Below are 22,553 nucleotides of genomic sequence, written 5' to 3' on the forward strand. Positions count from 1 at the left end.
GTGGTTCAGATCTAGATGCTACCCCGTGGCTGTTCGGCCGCAAGATGATCACAAGGATAGAAGGTCAATTGAGTTGAACCATCAGATGAGCCTCCTGAGAGTGATCCGATATAAGGATCTTGCTCTTGGTTCATCTTTTCCGTTCGGCTCCGGCAAGTGGGACATTTAATGGGTCGTTGCTGGTCAGTGATCAGAGTGTTTTCCGTCGTTGGCGAATCTTCGGATATTTGCGCCATTTTCATCCAGTCTTCGTTACTTGTTCCTGTCGATCATTCGTGGGAAAGACAGGGTACCAAGGCTTTAAAATCCTTCGACACGTGGGAGCCGTCGGGAATAAGTCATTGTTGCGACTTGACGGTTAAAACACGAGTCATGGCAAAGATACAGGGTAGCTTGCAAAAAGCACGACAGAGTAATTACAGACCGATAAACAATTTAATGCATCGGAACAGCGCAGGTTTATATGTATATAAGAATCTCTGAGCAGAGCGACAGTATTCACAGCTACATTTCACTTGTTTCTCAACATGTAGATGGTTGCACAAACCAAGCCATATTCCAGTCCAACAAGTCGGCAGCATTGGCAACATTAGAAGGGTATGCATTATTCTGAAATCACAGCGGAAAAAGTTACTCAAGCATAGAATCCCAAAATGCCATAACTATTTCCTAGGATTTAAGAGTATGAGAAGCAAAAGAAAAAAAGAAAGAAGAAATAAAACGCCAGAGCAAAAGAAAGGTCTCGGAGGGAGTCGAACCCTCGCTGGCGGAATCAGAATCCGCAGTCATAACCGTTAGACCACGAAACCATGATTTTAACTGGTGATTTTCCCAGATTGCGGTGAATATCAATTCGCCACACTTCCATGCAAAGTGGTGAACAGTCTGGTAGCAAGCTTGTCCCTTGTAAATAATTCTGATCTCGCATCAATACCAGGATGACAAATGTCTTGCACTCTTGACGAGATTTTGATAAGTATAGATATTATTATTGCAGTATATTGGCCAAGAAGCGGAAGCGACTTGTTGTTCCTTTGGGACCTGATGACAATTTTCTTTTTGGCTCATTGATACAGCGGTCTGATCAATTCTTGTATAGTAAATGGTCAGGAATCCATTTTTATGTCGTGTCAGCATCATTCGGATGTCGCATCACTACAGCTCTATAATTCAGACTGATCATCCGAACTTTGGGTACAAGCTTATATACAAAAAGAACAAAGAGGGCTAGAATTGGTTGTCAGGCTCATCAAAGTGACATTTAGAGTAAATCATAAAAACAAATAGTCTCAGCAACGGCAGGATAAAGGTAATAAATAATACTCTTCTTACAGTTATATCTTCAAAATGCTTACAGGACTAGTATTTTTCTAAAGCAAGAGTAACGTACTATCTTACTATAACTTTAAATACCTATATTTACTCGGTAGTTACTAGTGGAGGTCGGACCCAAGTGTGAGCACCGTCAGATGATAGATAAGCCCCGGCACCGAACGGCATAATCTACAACCCGAATCTGAAACTCGATCGGGAATGGAAATACCGAGCTTGTCCATAAGATAGCATCAAGTCTGCTCTCTTCGATTATGGCCAGTAAATGCGATTTATATTTGATAATTCTATTCACGTCTAGAGATTACTTATCTTTCCTTGGGACGAAATCTGAATATGACTGCAGAAGAAGCTCACTTCCTGGAAAAGAAGTCTATTATTGTTGCTGGAGCTGGCATCGCTGGTTTAGCATTTGCTATCTCATTGCCCAAGAGATGGAATCGAAAGCTTTCTCCGCCCAAGATAACGATCTACGATCGCAATTCTAGACATCCTGACCTTTAAAGGCAAGACTACTCACTCGGCATGGAACAGGATGGCGGTGTGCAGATTCTCGAAAATCTCAGCCTCTTGCACCGCGTTATTGAGAAAGCAACTCCAGGGACTGACAGCATGCCTTTTAAAATATGGGACAAAAACTGGAGCGAGTTGATTGCTGTCCCTGCAAAACCATATGGGGACCTCCCTATGGCGCGATTGCGGATTCCGAGAGCTAGTTTGAGAAACATTATGATCGAGGAAGCTGAAAATCTGCGGATTAGTATTCTATGGGAGTCACAATGTTTGGGCGTCAAGCTACTAGATGATGGTCGCCTTTCGATTACTGTTTCCTCACCGAAAAAATCCGAACACTTGATCGACTGCGATCTTTTGATCGCCGCGGACGGCGCACACAGCAAAATCAGGGCCTCACTTCGGCCAGACGACGAGCTGCTTTACGCAGGGGCTACTCAAATCGGTGGTCTCGCAGTCTTTCCACAAGGCATTCCGAATCCCTTGGCCGATTCATGGGGTATTATGGCCTCTGGATACGGCAATAGCTGTTTTGTGAGCCCCTTCGAGGACAAAACTGTTATCTGGGCTTTTAGCAAGGCTGAAGAGATGCCAGCTCAGGCTACTGGCGGAGATGGACGTGCACTCCTGGATGAAGTGCGACAGCATTGCAGCGAGATAGCAGAGCCATTTGCAAGTCTGATAAACTCGACAGGCCCTTTCAACGGCTTTTGTTATCCCAGCGCGCGACAAGAAACCATTCAACCATGAGAACGTTCTTCCTGGTGTGGTCTTTATTGGAGACAGTAACCATGCTGTCAGTCCCTTTGCTGGAAATGGTGCCAACATGGCTTTGGCAGATGGATGGGACCTGGCTGGATTTCTGTCGACTTCGGATTCAATTGGCAATGCTGTCGCGGCATACGACAAGGTGTCAGTTCCTAGAGCGCAGAAAACTCTCAACTCTTCGCATTGGCGGATAAGTATTGCAAATCTTAAGGGCATTGCCTTTGCTATATTTAGATGCATCATCCAAGCAGGCGGACTTCTGAAATGGATAGCTGGACGATGACTGAACAGCGTTGGCTTTATTGCTTGATACTTTTATTTAGGTAACTTTATATTCCGACGGCTGGATTGCCTAAGCTCGCAGCATCTGCCTCGGTCGAAACGACCAGAAGTGATCGCTAGAGCGTATCGCTGTCCCATGCCCCCTTCCGTCACGACCCGCTTGGCTACTAGCTTCTGATGTGAATCCGTATAACTTCATGCGTATGCGGGTGTCGGCTCTTCTTTTGCCTCTGGCTTACGTGCCCAGACAGCCCTAAGACGTATATAGACGTGATGTTTCCGGTTCCGAATCTCACGTCGGAACTTGGCGATATAAACATGGACCTCCTCAATCGACCACCCCAATAGATTGGCGGCCAATGTTACAAAACCTTCAGTATCCTGGGTGAGGAAGACCTCTCCAAACCGACCAATCTCTTTAAGCTTGGGGTCCTTGGGCCACGGGTTCAAGGGACACTCTTTAAGTCAGTTGTTGATGTTGCAGCAGAATGACCTTGTACGTTACCTTAAATTCCCACTCATGAATGTCGACGAATCCCACCTCTTGTAAAGCAGGCCTCTGGACTTTATCGTCGACAACGGTAAAGCTATTGCCGATCTTCTCGGAAGCCTGGATAAAAATCCTTCCCCACTGAGCCATTGCAGAGTCATATGTGACGGTACCATCGTCGCTTTCTGCAGTCGGAGAAATCTCAAAGCTCTCGACCCAGCCACCAGGCTTAAGAGTCTTGTATGCCTGGCTGAAAAGCTCTGTCCAGTCTGGGATGCAGCCGACCAGATAACGAAGGTGGACGTAATCGAATGACTCCGATGGGAATGTCCACTGTTGGGTACAATCTTCGATCTCGCTGATACTGGAGTTAGATATAAAATACAACTGTAGTCAAATAGCTCACAATTTCAAGTTGGGTGGGACCCAGCCGGGCTGGATGGGCGAAATATCGGTACCAATGACCTCGCACCCAGGGAATTTGTCCGCAAAGTCACTGAAAACTGGTTAAGAGTTGGTACACTACCGTTTGATAGGTAACCTACATAGCCCAAATACCTGCAGTATAAATTAGTACGGGCAATGTCGGGATCACACAGGGAATGCCATTTCATACCAGTTCCAGTCCCAACGTCAAGAGCTTTCTGATAATTGGCAAAAAATGGCTCAGCAACACGATAGGAACATTATTGTATTATGTAGTTCAACGAACCTGTATGTTGTCTTCCAGAGGCGCAAAGTAAAGCTCTCCGTCGTGGGCGAGTGTCCATATGTGGTGACTGGGTAGTGATCTGTTAGGCGAGAGGTCGCACAACTTTTGCAGGAGGGGTAGGTATCTCACGCGATATCCATGGCATCGCTTTGGCGCTCATCGTTCGATCCCCAGTACGTCGCGTTTCCTCTCTCACTGTGAAAGGTTCTGCCATTGATCGTACGATAATTAAGAATGCTCGATGAAATAGAGGCAGTCGAGCTCTCAGCGTCAGACCCCAAGGTCAAGTCCTCCTCCTCATCTTGAGGGTCGTCAACTGCGATTGTTTCGTTGACTGCCACCGACGGATCCTGGGGCGATCGCGGAGATCGGCTCTTTGGGCTGCTAGTGTTGGACATTGTATCAATAGTAGGAACTCCTAAAAGGAATGGATGGCAAACTAAAGGAAACAACAAAGTAATTAAAGAGAAAGGAGCAGGGTCAAATTCTTTTAAACTGTTGGTTGTTTACAACGCACAAGTCGAGTCGGGTGGGGACATTCCGAAGCGAGGCCAGCAACGGAAGTGACAAGGTACATATCATGACATTGTTGCATGTTGTATGCATAGGCGACAAGTTGTTGACCAATGGTGTCTAAGCATTTGCCAGGTTGTTGGTTGTCATCCGTCTGCTGTTACATTTGAGGAGGGGGTTTTCAGGTAAGGTGGACATGCGCGATAAAAAAAGACAGTGGCCCTTGTAAGGAGGTTGTACCGTTGATTTAAAAAGTGGTACAGAATTCCTGGTGAATGCATGAAGAGAGAACGGGTTCTGGAGCTGGTTCCGTGATGTGGAGGGTTGCTGGTCAGTGAATAGCAGTGAACGATGATATGAATGGACCATGGTCGTCATGTTTCTGCTGGGATCTAACTCTTACAGTTTTAAGTATGCCTTTAATCACAATCGATAATGAATAATCTTATAGTGATACTACTTCTTAGAAAAACCTAGTAAGTACAGTAAATCTGTGAAGAAGCGGAAGCAAGTTATTTCTTTACTTCCTGATAATAGCCTTCTTCTCATGATATGCCATGTCCCCGTCATCTAGATGTGCAGTATTTCTGTTCCTCTGGTCTAAGCATTTTCAGATCCCTCTCCAATAAAGCGACAATCCCAGCATAGACATCTTGACAAAAGTCTGCACCTCCCGATAGGTATTCCGTGCTGTGTAATTCACCCCCAAGACATCGCATAGCTGCAGTTGCGTAATTCAAACTAATCATCCGAACTTCAGGGATGAGCTCATATGCGACAAAATATTCTGATCCCCTTGGCTGCTTGCCATTAAAGTCTAAAGCTCTTCCGAGAATCAGCTCAATCAAGAGTAATCCCAATGACCACAGCGCAGGATTTGCAGAGGGTGGTGATTGCACTCTGTTACACCCAGGATTGCCCTTGCTGTCTGGGAGACTCCTCATCAGAAGTGGCTTAGTGAAGAGAGGGCTGCCTTGGTATGTAAAGAACAAGATATCTCGACTGTCTAGATGGCCTGGCAACCAAGGGCTACCGTGTAGCTGAAGAAAGCTTGAGGAGATAATGACCGCAAGGTTATGGCGATCTTGCGCGGGCAAGTGCGTTGATTTATTCGTCTGACGAAGGATATCTCTCAGTGAGACAAGACCGATAGATTGAGGATTCTGAAAGGGTGAGACTGGGACAGGACGTAACTGGAACTCTGTCGCCACATGGTGTGAGCGATCGTGTATGATTCCAAATGTCTTGGGTGTAGCATTTGTTAACAAATTGTTGGCGTTGTCCTTGGTGATTTGGCAGAGGTCTGAGGATGCAGTTCCTGGATCCGTATTGTCTGTGGTGGTCAATGACGTAGGTACTTGGGCAACTCTAGGAGCTGGAGGGGCCGTGGTTAGAAACGCTTGTGGTGCATCTGAGAACTGGACTCTCTTCTTGCCGGATGTCCTGCCCAGCCGGCTAGAAGACAAGGGTACAATGTTCGGGTGCGATGGTCCTGGACCCAGCCTCTGCGGTTGTAGATGGAAGTCTTGCCATGCCTTAAGAGGTCCAACATCGGTCTTGTAAGACACGCTGATCTTGAAGCTGGTCAAGCCGACCATCTTTTGCTCGTCGTCCCCTGGAAAAACCTCAACCTTTCTGGTTTCCAGCCCCAGCCCGATATCATGTCTACAGGAGCAAGTCAAGCTTGACTTCAAGGCTCGGTACAGACTCTCTGATAGATCACGAAGAAGTGTAAAGAGTTTCTGCTTCGATCTAACACTCCTTGCTGGCTCAAGTTCCATGTTACGGTCAGTCAGGTTCTCGAGATTCGATACGCTGTCTCTGATCTCCGCCAAGATATCTGCGTATTGTGAGCGGCTCAATGTGAAAACAGCTCGTTTGAAGCCCAGAAACATCCCTTCACCTTGCGATTCGATCAACCTCTCAAGATCAAAAACCTTTGCCCTCAGATCATTGGCAGTGTCTTGGAAAACCTTGAAGCCGTTCCCAAGACGAAACTGAACTTTCTTCAACATTTCTTCTTCACGCCAAAGATCTCCCATCGGGTCATCGATCAACGCCTCGATCTTATAATGAGGGACCAGGTCCAGGAGAAGCTTTTCGCAGACATTCTGGAGTTTGATCTGTTCAGTTTCCAAGTTGCGAATCAGGCTCTGGAGCTCGCGCTTGTACTTGCGCCATCGGTGCAAAGTGGAGAGACCCTCGGTGTATTTCTCAAGTGCAATGATCAGAAGAGGTATAGAGCCAAGAACGATCCCAGCGACTTCTAGCCCTGACATATTTGGAAAGGATCTGAGGAGAATAACTATCGAGGGAAAACGAGGTCTTACTCATGAGGTTCTGTCTTTTCAGCTCGAGCGGGGAAATATGCACTTTCAGGTGACACATTGAATGATCATCTCTGATTCGATACATTCTGATCAGCTGATTTATTTCTCACCTGTTATCAAAAATATCTCACCGAAATTGAGGATGAACCTAGCACAGTTATTCACTTCTCTGTCAACGAAAACCTGGTCTCTGTCTTGTATCTAAACGGACTGGACTAAAATGGATCAAGAAATCGCAACCGCCGTTACAAAATGCATTGATTGCTTTTCCAATATCCTCAGAGTACCCAAAAACTTAGCCTGCAACTCGCCGACCTTCGGAAGGGATATGGCGGACCAGCAGACGCGATTCAATGTGTGGACTGGAAATATCGGCGCTCATCGCACCGGCCCGAGCTCTCTCGATTACCGACTTCGAGACTCTTCGAATGTAAAAGACCAGGTGCTCAGTCTTCTCAAAGACCTGGTTGAGCTCATGCAAGATGCCCATGACATCCTCATGGGAATAGAGGTTCCCTGGGACCAGATCACTGCTGATGAAGAGTTCGATGAGTCTGATGACCCTGATACAGAATTGAATCAGATTTCCGCTGATGTCGCGGACGTGGTGAACTGTCTCCTTCGATTGAGCGTGACCATACGAAACCCTGCACCCCACGATCGCTTCATCAAGTCTCACTCGATTGATACATCTCACTATGAGATCTTTGACATTCAACACGTCTCTTCGAAATTTAGAAGCATAGATCCTCTACTGGCCGAAAGACTAGGCAAGGCGATAAGTCGACGGCGTCAGTTCTTTAATTACAGATTGGCTCACTGTACAAAACTATCGCAGGGTCTCACGCACGAGGGAGGTGACGGTGAAACGATTGCATCGTCACTGCCAGAGTATCTGAAAGATGCCGCTAGTGGTGGTCAGCCCTTGCCCATCGATGCTATTAGGGGCGAGGGCTCAGACTCTGGCTTTTCCCAAACGTCATATGCCACTTCGCTAACAAGCGTGGATCAATGTCGAATACCCCCCTTGCCGAAAGAGTCATCAGATGGTCCATTCGAATGCCCCTTCTGTTACACAATCATTGTTGCGGATACTAGAAGTTCGTGGAAGTATGTCGCCCGACCCCAAATCTTCGAGCCTCAGCTAAAGATATTTCTAGAAAACACGTCTATGGCGATTTGCGGCCATATATATGTTTGGAGAAGGACTGTAATACTCCAGGGAGAGAGTTCTCCCGGAGACACCAGTGGATGGAGCACGTGAGACAGATTCACTGGAAGCTATACTCATGCCCATTCGCGTGTGACCTGGAGTTTTCCTCTCCTTCCGAATGCATAAAGCATGTTTCTCGAAGTCACGCGGGATCAGTAAACACCACGGACCTAGATGCGCTTGTGTATCTGAGCCAGAAGCCCATGGACATTAGTCGGGGCGTCCCATGCCCATTTTGTGCTGAAATGATGCGATCCGCCTCACAGTATCAGCGTCACGTGGGCCGACATCAAGAGCAACTAGCACTGTTCGCTTTACCGACAGTAGAATCGGATGACAAGGATGAACGTGGAAGCGAGAGTGATTTAAGTGAAGGGTCAGTGGACATGATATCTAATCAGGACAAGCGAGGCGATGATACCAAACAGCCTGAGGAGCCACTGAATTCGCATTCGATACCCGAGACAGGCGTGCACACTTTACCACCTAAGGAATCTAACACTGGCGGGACCGGGAGGCAAAAAGAATACTTCCTACCGCGAGATGGCATTGCTCGAGAGGTCATTGCAGCTGATATCTGTCGATATCTCGGGAACGATGCCCTTGTGCGACCTGGACACTATGAGGTACGTAGGAACGAATATATACCCGCAAGTGCTACAATCGAAACTAACCCAGCTTCTCTCAAAATTCTAGAACCCTCAAACTGGCCAGGCAGTTCAGGGATACTTTATAACGGCGTACGAGGATATGACTACAGTAAGTTACAGTCGATTTTGCTCTCACACGTGGACAAGACAATGTTGACCTGTGTTCTAGGCGATGATAGAAGACTTGAAAGCAGACTCTGCCCAATGGGAAAGAGAAAAGCGGGAGGTATCGCGTGGTATGCCAGGACAATCCTGGTACCGAGACTCTCAAGTTCACAGGAATCGTCAACTGTACACCCGATCAAGGAACACGAATCATGGGATAGGTCATCGACCAGCAATGGCAGAGGATCTAATTTCAGAATAAAAGACATAGAAAGCTGAACAAACTGAGAAACGGTGCTGGTCAAAGGCTCTAATACGGTCATTGTGTGCAGCAAAGTGATGATTTTTGATGCAATATATACATTGTATTGATGATATTTACGGTAGATAAATATAGTTCGTAGAAACTTAAATTTGTTTTAGGTCAACCCTGCTGACTGTTATCTCGGGTGTTTCTGGAAGATCCCATCGTTTAAGATTTTTGGATCTGTAGAGTGGCTTACTACATGTAAATGTCAGTTTCTGGCGTTGATAGAAGTTTGGGCATGACTTACGATAAAGCCAAACCACTTGAGATCGTTGTCATCGAAATGAGGATTACCGTGTCCAATACCCGTGCCCAAGAAAGCCTAAGAATGTCAGCCATAATTCTATGCATCACGGTGCTCTGTATCTTACTTGGAACTTCTCACCAAAGACCTGGCGAGTGTAAGGGCTGGCGGGAGTGTTGGGGGTAGTTGACTGAGGGTTGGAAGAGTATCCGAAAATACCAGTCCACTGCTTGATCTCCTCATAGTAGTTCTGGACGTTGAGAGTAGCGTCGGCAGTTCCATGGTAGATCTGGAACTTGGGGCGAGCGCCGTTGTAGCCGGGGTACATGTTCTTGACGACGTTGGCCCACTGGGTCTGAGTGTAGATGGACTTTCCTGAAGAGCAAGTTGAGTTCCAGGCGGCGGCTTGGTTCGCCTGGCTGACGAAGCAACCGGCGGGGACACCAGCATAGGCGCTTCCTGCGGCGAAGACATCGGGGTAGGTAGCAAGCATGACGTTCTGTTCTGTTAGTCGGGTCCCATTGAGTGCCTGGGGTTACTTACGGTCATCATGGCGCCGGAAGATTCACCAGTGACGAAGACCTTCTTGGCATCACCTTTGTACTGCTGGAGGACATACTTGGCCATGTTGGCGATAGAGTTACTGTCACCACCACCCTCATGGGTCAAGGCCATCTTGGAAGAGACATCCCAGCAGCCACCGGAATAAGGAGTCTGGGGGTACACAACGATGAATCCGTACTTCTCAGCATTGGAAGCCCACTTGGTGCCCTGGTAGTAAGCCTGACCAGTACCACCGCAATAGTGAATAGCAACGACGACAGCAGGGTTGGACTTCAAGTTCTTGGGAACGTACAAGAACATCTTAGTGCCAGTTGGGTTGTTGCCATAGCTGTTGACCTGCGTGAGCTGACCTCGCGGAACAGGCTCCGCACCGAGGACGCTGCTGATGAGGGCTAGCACCCAGAAGCTGATGATGGAAGTCAACTGCATGATGAAATGTGCTGAAAGAATGATGTGCCAAGAAGTATGAGGAAACAAAACATGGTGGGATGGTGTATCAGCCAAGATATATACCCGTCCCCCCCAAGGCCATGTGGAGGCCCATGGATCGATCTCACCTCCTGACCATGCTCCAATGGATCGAACGGACGTGTATCCTCCGCCAGCCGTTGTTTCCACTAGCGAACGAATCTCGTTCCTGAACGAACTCCACACCGCTTGGTCCTCAGCCTGGAACTGTACGGATTCGGTACATGGCGGATATGCCGAGGGGCCTTTTTGGCTAAAGTCGTCCCCACAGTGGGAATTCATGCAGACGCAGAAAACTGATCATTTTCCTGATTCTGGCGAGGATAAAGAGCGAGTTTAGCCTGGGATAATAACCGATCGTGGTGTGTTTCAGTGGGACTTGAAACCTCGAGCCTTTCCGGATTGAGACGCGGAGAAAATTGGAGTGTTGCATTGATGGGTGAAGGACTATTCCACCAATTGGAGGAAAGGGAAAGCTGATGGTTTGGAAACATCAGTTAAATTACACGGGTTATGTTTACTGTCAATGCGACTATATTGCTTCGTCAGGTCATCGATAGTTTGTATCATGACCTGAACGTGCCATGCCAGGCAGTGAGTCTGGGCCCTGGGACGGGCCTCTCCTCTGACAAAAAGACTTGACCAAGTTCAGTACAAATTTAGTGGACTTTAGACTAGCTATTTTCAGTACCTTGTTTCGAGACCAGAAGTTTCAAGTCTTTCGTCGTGTCAAATAAATTTGTTTGCTCCCCTGACATGTCTGTGGCTTTGATCCGGATACACGGCATGTTTCTTTCATGGTCAGACAACTATTAATTAATCCGCAACGTCACTTGTAATCTGGAATCCATGAATGAGACGGTAGAACATGACAGCAGCACCGTGCACAGACGTAAGGTCTCAACTACTTCTCAATTGAACTAGGGACAAACATTGCTGGAAGAAGAAAACAATTACCAATCAAGTTACATCTCGTGTGGCTTCACAAAACTGAATCAAGAGAGCCACTCGAAGCTGGAGAATTTATTACGCCAAGATTTTAAGCCTGGCTATACTAACTAGAGAACGAAAGCCGACAAGAATGGAAACGAGAAGACCGTCGATGGAACTGCGAAACATCCTCGCAAGACAGCCTCGTATCCTCTATTACTATTACTTCACTCAATCTTTACGCTATTCCATCATTAACCTGTTCCTCCGTATCATAGCCATTGGTCTCGCCATAAGAAGAGTTGAGAGTCATGGACAACTCATTAGACTCAGCTCTCGATTCATCCTCATTAATGGCGAGGATAATCAGGCATACCATTGTGGACGACTTTACAGTTAGCGGCAACACCCCCACCTTCACACATAGCAGTTAAGAGCTCAAAAGGGGATCCATCAGACAAGGAGTCGCACATCCCTTCCTCAACTGAACCAACCAGCACGTCTTTGGAGACGGACAAGTGAGCAAGGGCATTGTGAAGGGCGACAACACAGTTTCCATGGCGAGCATAGGGTGGCTTGACAGCGTCGAGACGCTCGTGGATCTCATCGATGGAAAGGCTGGCACCTGCCTGACATGTCGGTACGTTAACGAGCTCCATGATATTCGGGAGTCTTCAGCGAAAGGTGGACTCACAGACTGAATGATGGAAAGGGTCAAGGTCTCGCGAGATGCAACTGACTCTTGGAGACCAAGTATCGCTAGGTTGTTCGGATTCATGAGATGCCCCTCGAGTTCACGCCATGCTGACCCGCAAGCCTTAAGCGCACGACGAATGCGCCAGATCTGACGTCTCTGGAGGAAACGTTCTTGACCATGCAAGCGAGCCACAAAGTTCCAGTACATTTGGGCCGCGCCGAGAAGCTCTGAAGGGATCTAAACGAAGCAGTTAGACAGATCGCCAACACACTCATCAATGAGGCTTACCGAGCCGCATGTCTTGTTGTAATGCTTGCAGACAACACAAAGAGCGGGATCATCATTCGTAACACATTCGCATGATATATCGCGATCGATCTCCGAAATGCAACCAAGGCAGGGTACACCACAGCTGCTTTCAAAACCAACATCTTTGTCGTACTTGTAATCAGAGAAGACGGTAGCAATGTGATCAAGGGAGGCCATCGCGGAAGTGTTGACGCAAACAAATAACGCGTGAAGAGCTGACAAGGGGGAAAGAACGCGGCGATGATGCAGCGAAGAATCGAAAGAGAGAGCAGAAGCAGAGATCACGAAGAGATGCTTGAGGGAGAAAAACAAAAGATTAAAAAGTTTTCTTGATTGTTGAACTTGAGTGTGTGCTAGCAAACAAGTTGACCGTGTATCACTGCCCCAGTTTTGGCTGACAGGCTGGCACTGGCAAACAGCTGCCTACCACGAAGTAGCAAGCCGAAGAAAACCACGGGTCATGAACACTCAACTTGAACCAGATGATGTACTGAACAGGCATGGAGAATGCTATGAAATGGAGGATTGACGTAATTGCCACAAATTCTGTTAAAAAGCATCTATAAATCCCAGTTCCTCAATCGCTCCCAAACTGGATATACCTGTTCTTTGTCTAAAGCCTCGCCATTTGCCCTCGCAAGAGCACGGCGGGAAGCAAACCACATAAAGAGGTTATGATCCATTCCCACTTCCTCCGAGTGAGACACCACATCCTCTAACCAGGCTTGAAACCGAGTATCTTGTTCCTCTTCCAACACTTGGTCCCTCTTCTCCAGCTCATCAATGGACTCCTTCTCCCTCTGCAGTAAATCCCATATAAAACGAACCGCGACGTCTAGTTTTACTCGAACGGCTGTTTCTTCGTCTTCAGGACCACCAGTGTAGTCATCACGGTCGACATTCATTGCCAGCCCACCCTCGAACAATGGCAGAAAACTGATGGGCGAAGAGAGATGTGCATCATCCCCAGTTTTAACAAGGAGAATTGTGCACCGCTCTACCTCTTTCTCCACTAGATGGTCCAATTTATGAATCCTGTCATTGCCTTCCAGACCTGGCAGTTCATGGGAAATGCCTGTATTTTCAGGCAGCGATTGCTTATCAACAACCAGGTACAGGGCGCGGAACAGATGTGACATGTGGTAGCCATGCTCTCGCCAAGATCGTATGTCGCCTGGAGTTTCATCCTTAGGAATTGGCTCTCCAGGGTAACTGGACTTGAACCCTTTGGACTCCTTGAACTCCACCAAGTGCTCTACGTGAGTCGATACGTGATGAGAGAGATCGCTATGAAAGGTGGAGATCTCTTGGAGACTTTGAGGGCCATTCTCGTGTAGGCGTAAAGGTTTACCAAAAAAGCCACCGCGCTGGAAGAATGGTCGACCATTGTGGAGTCGCAACCACTCGCGGAATATATACCTGGCGATCCGTTGGCTATCGGAAATATCGACTGACCTGTGTTCAAAATAGACCATTGCTTCTTTATTTGTCCAGTTGTCGAGATGATAAGCATTATTTAAAGGCTTTGATAGGTATGTAGTGTTGATCGTTGTCATGCAGTGATCTACACGCCATCCAATCTTGAATTTTGAACACATGCGTATCTGTGCTGCGGAATCCTCGAAAAACATGATTTTCAGTTCCTTGTAGATAAGATCTGGTATTTCTCTCAAAGTCCCTCTCGTAGGCTCAAGATACTTCTCATCGTAGCCATCCACATTGGAAATGGAAGTGGGGTCAAATACTTCCTTTGAGAAGAGACGATAAGCAGACTCTCCAGGCAAACTCATAGAGATAATCTCCTGTCCGCTGTCCGTAGTAGTCGGGGTCTTCACTGGTGGGGAGTTCGACATGGCTTTTGTAGTCTTTTGGTTTTGAGAATAAATGTTGAGGAGAATATTCGAGATCCCAAGGTATGGCTTAAGAGAGCGGGAACAATTTATATTAGGGAAGATTTAGTGACTCATGTTCTCAACACTCAATTTTAACTTTTGGTGATGCGCTCTTCCGAACTTTAGGCCAGTACATTGCACTGTTAGTCTGTTACTGGTGGCCAATACTTTATATACATACGTGGCGCTTCGATTCCCCGAAATATAGTTTTATCGCAGTGGCCAGTGTTTAACTCTTGTTGTAATCTCATTGAAGGCACAAGTGTTGTGGTACCGTGTGGCTCGACCCAAGTTGAGAGGAGCTGTTCTAATGGCACCTAACTTATAAAAGTCAAGACTGCATTTACTGCATAAAGCGCAAATCCGTTACAACGAACAGTCCAGGTTTATGTAGTGGAGCTTTCCTTTGCTCAATTCGATTCCAGCTGGTGTTTAGATATCGCGCTGCGATTGGGCTTGATAGAACCTGGTCTGCCAGCTGTCAGCAGTGTCAAGAGCACTGGGTCTGTCAGCCTGACATTACGAAAAAGCCGGCATCTCTTGAGAGAAAATCTCTTCTCGAACTTGGATAAACTTTTCTTTCTCCCTTATCATCATTCGTTCTCAACTCGCATCTTTGACATATTTCATTCATAATACACTCTTTACTCCTGCGATCCGAGAACATCACGCTATGATTGCCGATCGTTGTCGAACTGTGAGAAGCTGTGTGGGCCTGCTCGCCGTGCTCGGATGCGACGACAAAACAACAGATAACCCCCAATGCCACCATCAACCGACAAGCCACAGCCAAAGCCAACAAGGCCAAAACCGAAGCAGGACCCAGCGTTCAAACGCTCGACATCACGGGTGCATGCTGTATGTCGATCGCCGCCGCCGTCACCAGTGCCCTTGAGGTGTATGAGTTTGACGAAGAGACGGGCTTCCATGGCCTCCTCCCGATCTTCGTTTGTTCTGCCAGCCCTCATCTCGGATTTTTAACGTTTTTTTCACAAGTATAATACTCTCTCAACATCTAAGATTCCTACAACATTGCACTCCGTCGCCGAACCATCCTCGAAGATGTCCATCGCCGCCGCCGTTACAACTGCCCTTGCACAGTTTGAGTTTGACGAAGAGACGGGCTTTAATCGCCTGTGGGGCACTGAGCTCCCATGTCTGCATTGCGTCCTCTCTGCTCATCGAGATGGGCGACTTGTATGTGTCGTCGTTGATGAACCATCTCGGTGCACCTTCTGCAAGAGGGACCACAAGAAATGTATCGCTGTATGTATTATTGCATTGTCGATGGTTCTACATCCCTTTGTCTGACGAAAAGATAGATAGATCCCACCTGAGCTCAAGCCTGTTATACAGGCGTACTGGAACGCCCTTCACGACGAGTTCAGTACCGATAGAGCGCTGACTCGCCTGCAAAAGTGACGGGTTATGCAGTATGTCCTGAAAGCGGCGTCGGCTCTCTGGTCCCTTACGCACCTCTTCTCGTAACCCCAATGGCGTTGCGCCTGTCGTTCGAGCGCAGGAACTTGCTTCCAATCGGGAGCTTCTCACGCTCTGCTATCGCGTTCAGGTAAGATCCCTGTTGCTTCGCCGACGTGTCAGCTCTGATTAATTACCTAGACTGCCCCCGAGGTCCACGACACCGCTACCATCGAGGAGAACATTCGCCGAAGCGTCCACGCTTACGTCCGCGAATGCCGTGAGGCCAATGTGTTTGTGGCCGTACTCCGACGCCTTCCCACTGCCTTGGAGACGCCGGTCGATGGGAAGGACGATCGCAAGAGGGCAAAGCTCCCCCTAGCCGAACTTCCCGATCAGTTCGTCAACGACATGGAGCGTCTGATCGTCGAAGGGAAGCCGGCAGCTCGAAATACGGTCCGCACAGTTGGCCAAGGTCCTGTTCGTCGTGGGGCGGCGCAAGCCACTCCGCAGAAGCGGCGCCGACAGCCTGAAGAACGTGAAGACACTCCTCCCCCTGGGAAGGGAATCCGGGTTTCCGAAGCTCCTGAAGATCCTTCTCTGGCCGTAGAGTCGTCTCAGCCTCGTCGGAGTGGGCGCAAGCGCCGCCAGGCTGACCACTCATCCATTTCGCACTACCAACGGCAAGGATGGATGAAAGCTTAGGCCCTAAGAGATGAAAAGTTTTAGGTAAATCATCAAAAGCTTAGAGGACTTTATGATGATTTTATTTGGACACGTTTCTCATAATTGCAGTTTCTTGCTCCCCCTGCAAACGGAAGTGATTCTCACAGGAAATGACGTCGTGTAGCCCTTTGCTGGTAGGAAGGAGCTCGGAGGGCAACAACAGACTACAGCAACGTCGCTCTGCCTGCTCAAGTCCTCACCATTTCAACAACAACAACCGTGTCAAGTTTGTTCATCAGTCTTCGTCATCAACTCCATCCCGCTGCACCCGGCCCCACTCGTCATTCATTCTGTCTTCTCCTCAACTTTGCACTTCTTGCCGTCCCTCCGATTCTCATTTCTACGCGCGTCTCCCAGACCTCAATCCTTTCGTCCAACAGCCCGATACCCTTTTTCTCACCTCTTGGCATCTCTTCGTCGCTGCACTTGATCAAGCTGCAATCCCGACAAGTCGCGACTCGTCGCCGAACTCCGACGTCAGACTCAGCCTATGGCTGTCCACCCTCCTATCCAAGGCCGGTATACAGCGGACTTTGGCGGCTTCAAGAGGAAATCCCTATCTCAACAAACGGAGCGCTTTTTACGAACATATAATATCGATACAAATGACCTACACTGGTGCGAAGTGTATAGCCAAATACGCGGAGATGGGCCTGTCGCTATTGTTAAGGCGAACGATTGGGGAGGTGTCCTCGTTATTACGGAACTTGAACGTAATAACGACCAGTCAATTGCGGGCACCGAGGCAAGGATGTCAGAGCTCCTCTGACATGCCTTTGTCCAAGTCACCCACGGTCAATCGCAGTCCCTGTCCTCGCCAAGGGGCATTTGGATCGACCCCATTGTCAATCCGGCGACAAAACTCGTGGTCTAGGAGGCCATCCGCCGATCGACTGCCGAAAGAGAACAGCGCGCGCCCCGACGCAATGATGGTGGAATCCCAGAAGACCATCCAATCATTTTTACGTATACCCGTTACCAGCATGCATTCTTTGCAATCCTGGGAGTCGTTTGGGGCGCATTGTCCTGAGAATGTTGGTTGACCATGTGGCTTGGTGTTGCTGGGCTGATCGGAATGGACAGAACCATTGACGAAACCAAGCTGCGATCCCCATCAGCCACGGATCATTTAACGAGGACTCGAGCGGTAGCTGTTACGAATAGACATGACATCCTCGAACTACCATGTCTTCGTCCGAAGGTATCCTGTGTCACTGTCCCGTTCAATCATTACTCCGCACACTATTCAATCGATCCTGAACCATTGCCAAAAAGAACAATACCAACCCGCGTGGACAGTCCCCCGATCCGATGGAGGAGTTTAATCCTGATACAAGCACGCCGGAGCAGACACATGCTCGGTACAAACTCTACGAACCCGCGTTGGAGACGGGTCGCCGATTTACATGACACCAGGAAGGTCAGAGGAGTTCACCCTCCCCTTGACGACAAATACACTATCCAGCATAAGCAATATCTTCCACATCGTCGACCCCTCAATGACGACCCGATGACATATCTCCGACGGGAGAACGTTGATACAAATGACCTTAGTTACTGTGAGGTCTACAGTATACCGCCAATTGCAAAAAACCACTGCGCGCTAGTCAAGACAGCTCCTCGGAGCGGAGCGTTTGCAGTGAGCGAACTTGAACGCAAGTTCGACTATTGGTACGTATGGAGGACATCCCTGGAGGCCAGGATGTCTGAGATCATTTGGAAGAGCTGGGAAACGGCAGTAAACGCACAATCCCTGTCGCCGTCCCTTCTCCGACGGGTCTAGATCGACCATGTGATGAATAAGGAGACCAAACTGGTGGTTTAGGAGGCTATCCACCGGTCAATTCCCGACCACAGGGAGAAGGTTCCGGGTGGCGAGGAGATTCAGTATATTCTTACCTTTACTCGACATCAAAATGCATTCTTTGCAATTTTGGGGAGCTGCCTAGGGCGCATGATTGTGCGCATGCTTTTTGACCACCAGCCAGAGATCGGTAAATGTATTGTTCGGCGGGATCTTGGGAATGAGCTTTAGGGTTAAGCATTATGGCAGCCTTACATAGATTTGACAAGATTATGATGAGGTTTATGAATCCTTATGGCAGTTTATGATAACTTGGGCTACTTTATGGCGATCCTTATGAGTTTAGCAAAGTTTAGACTAAGCCTTTACCTAAGCTTAGGATGTCCTTGCGCCTCATTTTACAAGCCTTATGATGGGCTACAGTACCTGAGAGCTAGTGTACAGGTATTGCACCTTTCTGTCTCGTGAGGCCAGTCCTACTACTGCACTGGGTTCTGTCTCAGCCACAAGTCTGGAATACAAACAACACATCCAGCCAAGAGCATCATTTAGTGATAGACATAGACAGGCGGATCATCTACCCCACTACATCATAGTGACTATGATCTCCATGCATTCCCATTCGGGCGGATGAAAGACATGCACAAGTCCCATTAGAGCATGTCAATCCTCGGAGCCGGCACTTCTAGCTCCGCGTCTAGATACCCGATTACGGTATGTCTCTTCCGAACTTTCACTCACGACGTTTCATCGTTCATTAAGGAGCGCTAGACCCATGTCGGAATAATTGGTGAAACATCGTTCGTCCGTGCTGTGATTGGAGGAATAACGACAATCCTGGTACGGATCCTACACAGCTCCGCGTATTTATGGTGCGCTTGAAAGTCATGTCTGGGATGGTCAGTTGCTACTTAAGACAACGCCATTCGTCGAGGAGAGATTGGTTGTTTGAGTTCTCTCACGATTGTCAAAATGGTACTTCTTCGGTTTCTGGCATTTCTGTCCTACTGCTCGGTCGCTTTGGCCTTGACCTACAGGGGCGTCGACTGGTCCTCGGTTCTCCTCGAGGAACAGAAGGGCATTCAATACACTGCCGGCGGTTCCGCTCAACCCCTTGAGAAGATCCTCGCCGCGAACGGAGTCAACTCAGTCCGTCAAAGAGTCTGGGTGAACCCATCTAACGGCGACTATAACCTTGATTACAACCTCAAGCTCGCCAAGCGTGCTAAAGCTGCGGGCCTGAGTGTCTACCTCACTCTTCACTTCAGCGATACCTGGGCTGATCCTGGTCACCAGGCTATTCCCTCCGGATGGCCTACCGATATCGATAACCTGTCCTGGAGACTGTACAACTACACCCAGCAGGTCTCCAACGCTTTCCAGTCTGCTGGTGTACCGCCTGCGATTATCTCCATTGGAAATGAAATCACAGCTGGTCTTCTCTTCCCCACCGGCTCAACTAAATCTTACTACAACATCGGACGTCTTCTCAACTCTGCGGCCTACGGTATCAAGGACTCTTCCATCAACCCCAAGCCCAAGATCATGATCCATCTCGACAAGGGCTGGGACTGGGGTACCCAAGAATACTTCTATACCCAAGTCCTCAACCAAAAGGGTCTGACCCTCGATGCCTTCGACGCCATGGGTGTGTCATACTACCCCTTCTACGGATCAGGCGCTACGTTCTCTGCGCTCGAGACGTCTCTTACCAACATGGCCAACAAATGGGGCAAGCAGATCTTTGTCAGCGAGCTTGACTGGCCTACGTCTTGCCCTTCGCCCGCTCAACCTTTTCCCAGCGACATGAAGAACATTCCCTTCTCCGCTGATGGTCAGACGCAGTTTATTAAAAAGGTTGCTAGCATTGTTAGCAAGGTCAAGGGTGGAGCTGGATTGTATTACTGGGAGCCTGCTTGGATGAACAACCAGGCTCTTGGTTCTTCGTGCCCTTCCAACACTTTGTTCGCGTGGCCTGGAAAGGCTCTGTCAAGTCTTTCTGTCTTTAAGAGCATCTAGACAGGGTGACCCTCCATACAGTTACATTTATTGTTATATACTTATGAGACCAAGTACATACATTTATCTGATATCAAAATAAAATGCTGACTCACTTCGCCCGGTGTATTGGGAGCCGTATGCACACTAGAGAAATTAAGACATGCCAATATTGTCAATAGCGTATGCAAAAAAACAATTACAATACAATCTCTTACACTGTGTCTGCCTTGCTCAGCCGCAAAGTAGTTCGCCTTGACACGTCACCCCGCACTCGGCCAACTCAGCATTCTCGTTTCTCTTTTTCACTATCTCACTCTTAAAATCCGATTCCGATCCCAACAATATCGTTCAAAATATTCTCAAATTTAAGACAACGCCAAAATGTCGGGAGCCGAGGCCGCGATCGCTGGCATAGGATTTCTCTGCAATGCGATGCAGATCGTCACTTTCGGCAGAGATATTCTCCAAGTTTACAAACACGTTCGGAATGAACACTGTCCTGACCCTAGGCTGGAGGCCTATCTCAAAAGCGCGAAAGCTTGCTTCGATGATATGAACAGCTCAACTTTGGCGACCTCTCAAGCTTTGCCGCCGAGCCGAGACCAACAACAGATAATTGAGATTGGCAAAAAGCTTGAAGAATCCATGGCCCAGCTGCAATCTAAATTCTCCCAGCTTCATATCGATGATGCATCGAGACGTGGATTCCGCGGGAAGATAAAGGTGGGCAAAAAGAGTCTGGCCACTCTATGGCAAGGAAAGGAACTCGAAAGTCTTGAGGTAAACCTCAAACGATACGAGAGCCTTCTCCATGGTGTCGTTCTGCAACGTATATGCAACCAGTCTCAGGCTGCAGAAATCACTTCAAAGGAGTCCTTCAATAAACTCGATGCCAACCTGCAATCAATCATTACACAGCTGGCAGATGGCTGCACTCGGATTTCCGACCTTTCAGCCGAGTCACTCAAGACAAGGGACCTAGTTACCCAGGAGCATGCAACAACACGTGCAGCTATCGATGCAGGCTTCGCTACCACGCAAGAGTCCATTTCGAGTTTCCGTGACTCGATGACCCAAGAATTTCAGGACATGGCCCAACGCGACCGAAGCAATAGTTTCGAGAAAGAGCACGATGAACTGCTCCAAAGTATCCGATTTCCTGAAATGAACAGCCGCAAGAATCATATCTCTGAAAACTACCCCGGTACCTTCAGTTGGGTCTTCGAGAACCCCACTGACTGCAATCGTGGCGATGTACCAGGGTCAGCCGATGCGACAAGACTATCAGATTTCAATTCATTTCCTGCCTGGCTAGAGTCTGATACCCAGCAATTTTGGGTCAGCGGCAAGCCCGCTTCTGGAAAAAGCTCGCTCATGAAATTCCTTGCGACTAATCCCCGTACATTGCAGCATCTGCAAGTCCAGGATAGCAACATCCAAATCCTCACTCACTATTTCTGGAAGCCAGGGCAGCCGCTACAGAAAAACATAGAAGGTATGACACGTTCCCTTCTCCATCAAGTGCTTCACAAGAACCGTGATCTCGCCCAACAGCTATGGACCAAGCAGCCAAATATCCAGGATAAGCGAGACGGTGGAGATTGGGATGTGGATGAGCTAAAGAAAGCTCTCTGCTGGGCAATCAGATTCTCAGGCACTAATTTCTGCATCTTCCTCGATGGGCTAGACGAGGCTAAAGAGTTCGAGGACCTACCGTGGGGCGACGAGCAGAACACGCAAGTGGTTTACGACTTGCTCACACTTGACAACATCAAGCTATGTGCATCCAGTAGGGAAGAGGACCCTTTCTGTCGGTTCTTCACGAGCCAGCCCTGTCTCAGAACCCATCGGCTGAATTGGAAAGATATCTACCATTATGCGAACAATAGGCTAGAGGTATCCAGTCTAAACTCTTATGATCGATATCGACTTCTGTCAACAGTTGTAAACAAAGCAAACGGTGTGTTTCTCTGGGTGGTTTTAGCCGCCAAGAGCCTCAATAAAGCAATACGTTCAGGTGGTGCCCATGAATTCGAGGAGCGACTCGCACAGACGCCATCGGAATTACACGACCTCTTGGTCGATATGTGGAATCGCCCAGGAGATGATGCCAAGCTATCAACTTACAGAATCGATGCTTCTCGCTGCTTCAGTCTAGCTCTTGCAGCAATCAATATCGACGAGGAACATTATTACTATACGAATCATTCTGAGACAACGGCTCTCCACTCGATGCGCTCATTGCTCGTGTTAACTACAGCTCTGGAGGATAAGCCATTCACGT

At 48.2% G+C, this 22,553-nt stretch overlaps 10 protein-coding genes across 10 annotated transcripts; 5 read left to right on the forward strand and 5 right to left on the reverse strand.

The window, feature by feature from the left end:
• Positions 1-1,668: 1,668 nt before the first annotated feature.
• Positions 1,669-2,896, forward strand: FSUBG_8452 (dna mismatch repair msh6; the record flags this gene model as incomplete). Its single annotated transcript, XM_036686863.1, has 3 exons — positions 1,669-1,735; positions 1,844-2,481; positions 2,540-2,896. 3 exons carry the CDS (start codon positions 1,669-1,671, stop codon positions 2,894-2,896), a joined length of 1,062 nt encoding a protein of 353 aa, XP_036536072.1.
• A 194-nt stretch (positions 2,897-3,090) lies between these two features.
• Positions 3,091-4,495, reverse strand: FSUBG_8453 (demethylmenaquinone methyltransferase; the record flags this gene model as incomplete). Its single annotated transcript, XM_036686864.1, has 7 exons — positions 3,091-3,351; positions 3,401-3,749; positions 3,792-3,881; positions 3,931-3,943; positions 4,002-4,029; positions 4,098-4,176; positions 4,227-4,495. The coding sequence occupies 7 exons, from the start codon at positions 4,493-4,495 to the stop codon at positions 3,091-3,093; spliced, it is 1,089 nt and encodes a 362-aa protein (XP_036536073.1).
• A 681-nt stretch (positions 4,496-5,176) lies between these two features.
• FSUBG_8454 (uncharacterized protein) lies at positions 5,177-6,889 on the reverse strand (the record flags this gene model as incomplete). Its single annotated transcript, XM_036686865.1, has 1 exon — positions 5,177-6,889. The coding sequence occupies one exon, from the start codon at positions 6,887-6,889 to the stop codon at positions 5,177-5,179; it is 1,713 nt and encodes a 570-aa protein (XP_036536074.1).
• Positions 6,890-7,160: 271 nt separating this feature from the next.
• Positions 7,161-9,129, forward strand: FSUBG_8455 (zinc finger transcription factor ace1; the record flags this gene model as incomplete). The annotated part of the gene is made up of 5 exons (XM_036686866.1): positions 7,161-8,050; positions 8,101-8,779; positions 8,850-8,912; positions 8,973-9,039; positions 9,083-9,129. The coding sequence occupies 5 exons, from the start codon at positions 7,161-7,163 to the stop codon at positions 9,127-9,129; spliced, it is 1,746 nt and encodes a 581-aa protein (XP_036536075.1).
• Positions 9,130-9,407: 278 nt separating this feature from the next.
• On the reverse strand, positions 9,408-10,452 carry FSUBG_8456 (acetylxylan esterase; the record flags this gene model as incomplete). The annotated part of the gene is made up of 3 exons (XM_036686867.1): positions 9,463-9,537; positions 9,587-9,958; positions 10,003-10,452. Coding segments are annotated over 3 exons (897 nt in total), but the record flags the coding sequence as incomplete, so codon positions are not given.
• A 1,319-nt stretch (positions 10,453-11,771) lies between these two features.
• On the reverse strand, positions 11,772-12,604 carry FSUBG_8457 (uncharacterized protein; the record flags this gene model as incomplete). Its single annotated transcript, XM_036686868.1, has 3 exons — positions 11,772-12,050; positions 12,116-12,355; positions 12,407-12,604. 3 exons carry the CDS (start codon positions 12,602-12,604, stop codon positions 11,772-11,774), a joined length of 717 nt encoding a protein of 238 aa, XP_036536077.1.
• Positions 12,605-12,987: 383 nt separating this feature from the next.
• On the reverse strand, positions 12,988-14,280 carry FSUBG_8458 (uncharacterized protein; the record flags this gene model as incomplete). Its single annotated transcript, XM_036686869.1, has 1 exon — positions 12,988-14,280. One exon carries the CDS (start codon positions 14,278-14,280, stop codon positions 12,988-12,990), a length of 1,293 nt encoding a protein of 430 aa, XP_036536078.1.
• A 712-nt stretch (positions 14,281-14,992) lies between these two features.
• Positions 14,993-16,443, forward strand: FSUBG_8459 (uncharacterized protein; the record flags this gene model as incomplete). Its single annotated transcript, XM_036686870.1, has 5 exons — positions 14,993-15,016; positions 15,072-15,266; positions 15,316-15,585; positions 15,767-15,889; positions 15,940-16,443. 5 exons carry the CDS (start codon positions 14,993-14,995, stop codon positions 16,441-16,443), a joined length of 1,116 nt encoding a protein of 371 aa, XP_036536079.1.
• Positions 16,444-19,240: 2,797 nt separating this feature from the next.
• FSUBG_8460 (Arabinogalactan endo-1 4-beta-galactosidase) lies at positions 19,241-20,287 on the forward strand (the record flags this gene model as incomplete). Its single annotated transcript, XM_036686872.1, has 1 exon — positions 19,241-20,287. One exon carries the CDS (start codon positions 19,241-19,243, stop codon positions 20,285-20,287), a length of 1,047 nt encoding a protein of 348 aa, XP_036536080.1.
• A 363-nt stretch (positions 20,288-20,650) lies between these two features.
• FSUBG_8461 (uncharacterized protein) lies at positions 20,651-22,542 on the forward strand (the record flags this gene model as incomplete). The annotated part of the gene is made up of 2 exons (XM_036686873.1): positions 20,651-22,421; positions 22,484-22,542. 2 exons carry the CDS (start codon positions 20,651-20,653, stop codon positions 22,540-22,542), a joined length of 1,830 nt encoding a protein of 609 aa, XP_036536081.1.
• Positions 22,543-22,553: the final 11 nt, after the last annotated feature.

Source organism: Fusarium subglutinans (genome assembly GCF_013396075.1).
Source record: "Fusarium subglutinans strain NRRL 66333 chromosome Unknown NRRL66333_c0000116, whole genome shotgun sequence".
NCBI classification, from domain to species: Eukaryota; Fungi; Ascomycota; class Sordariomycetes; order Hypocreales; family Nectriaceae; genus Fusarium; species Fusarium subglutinans.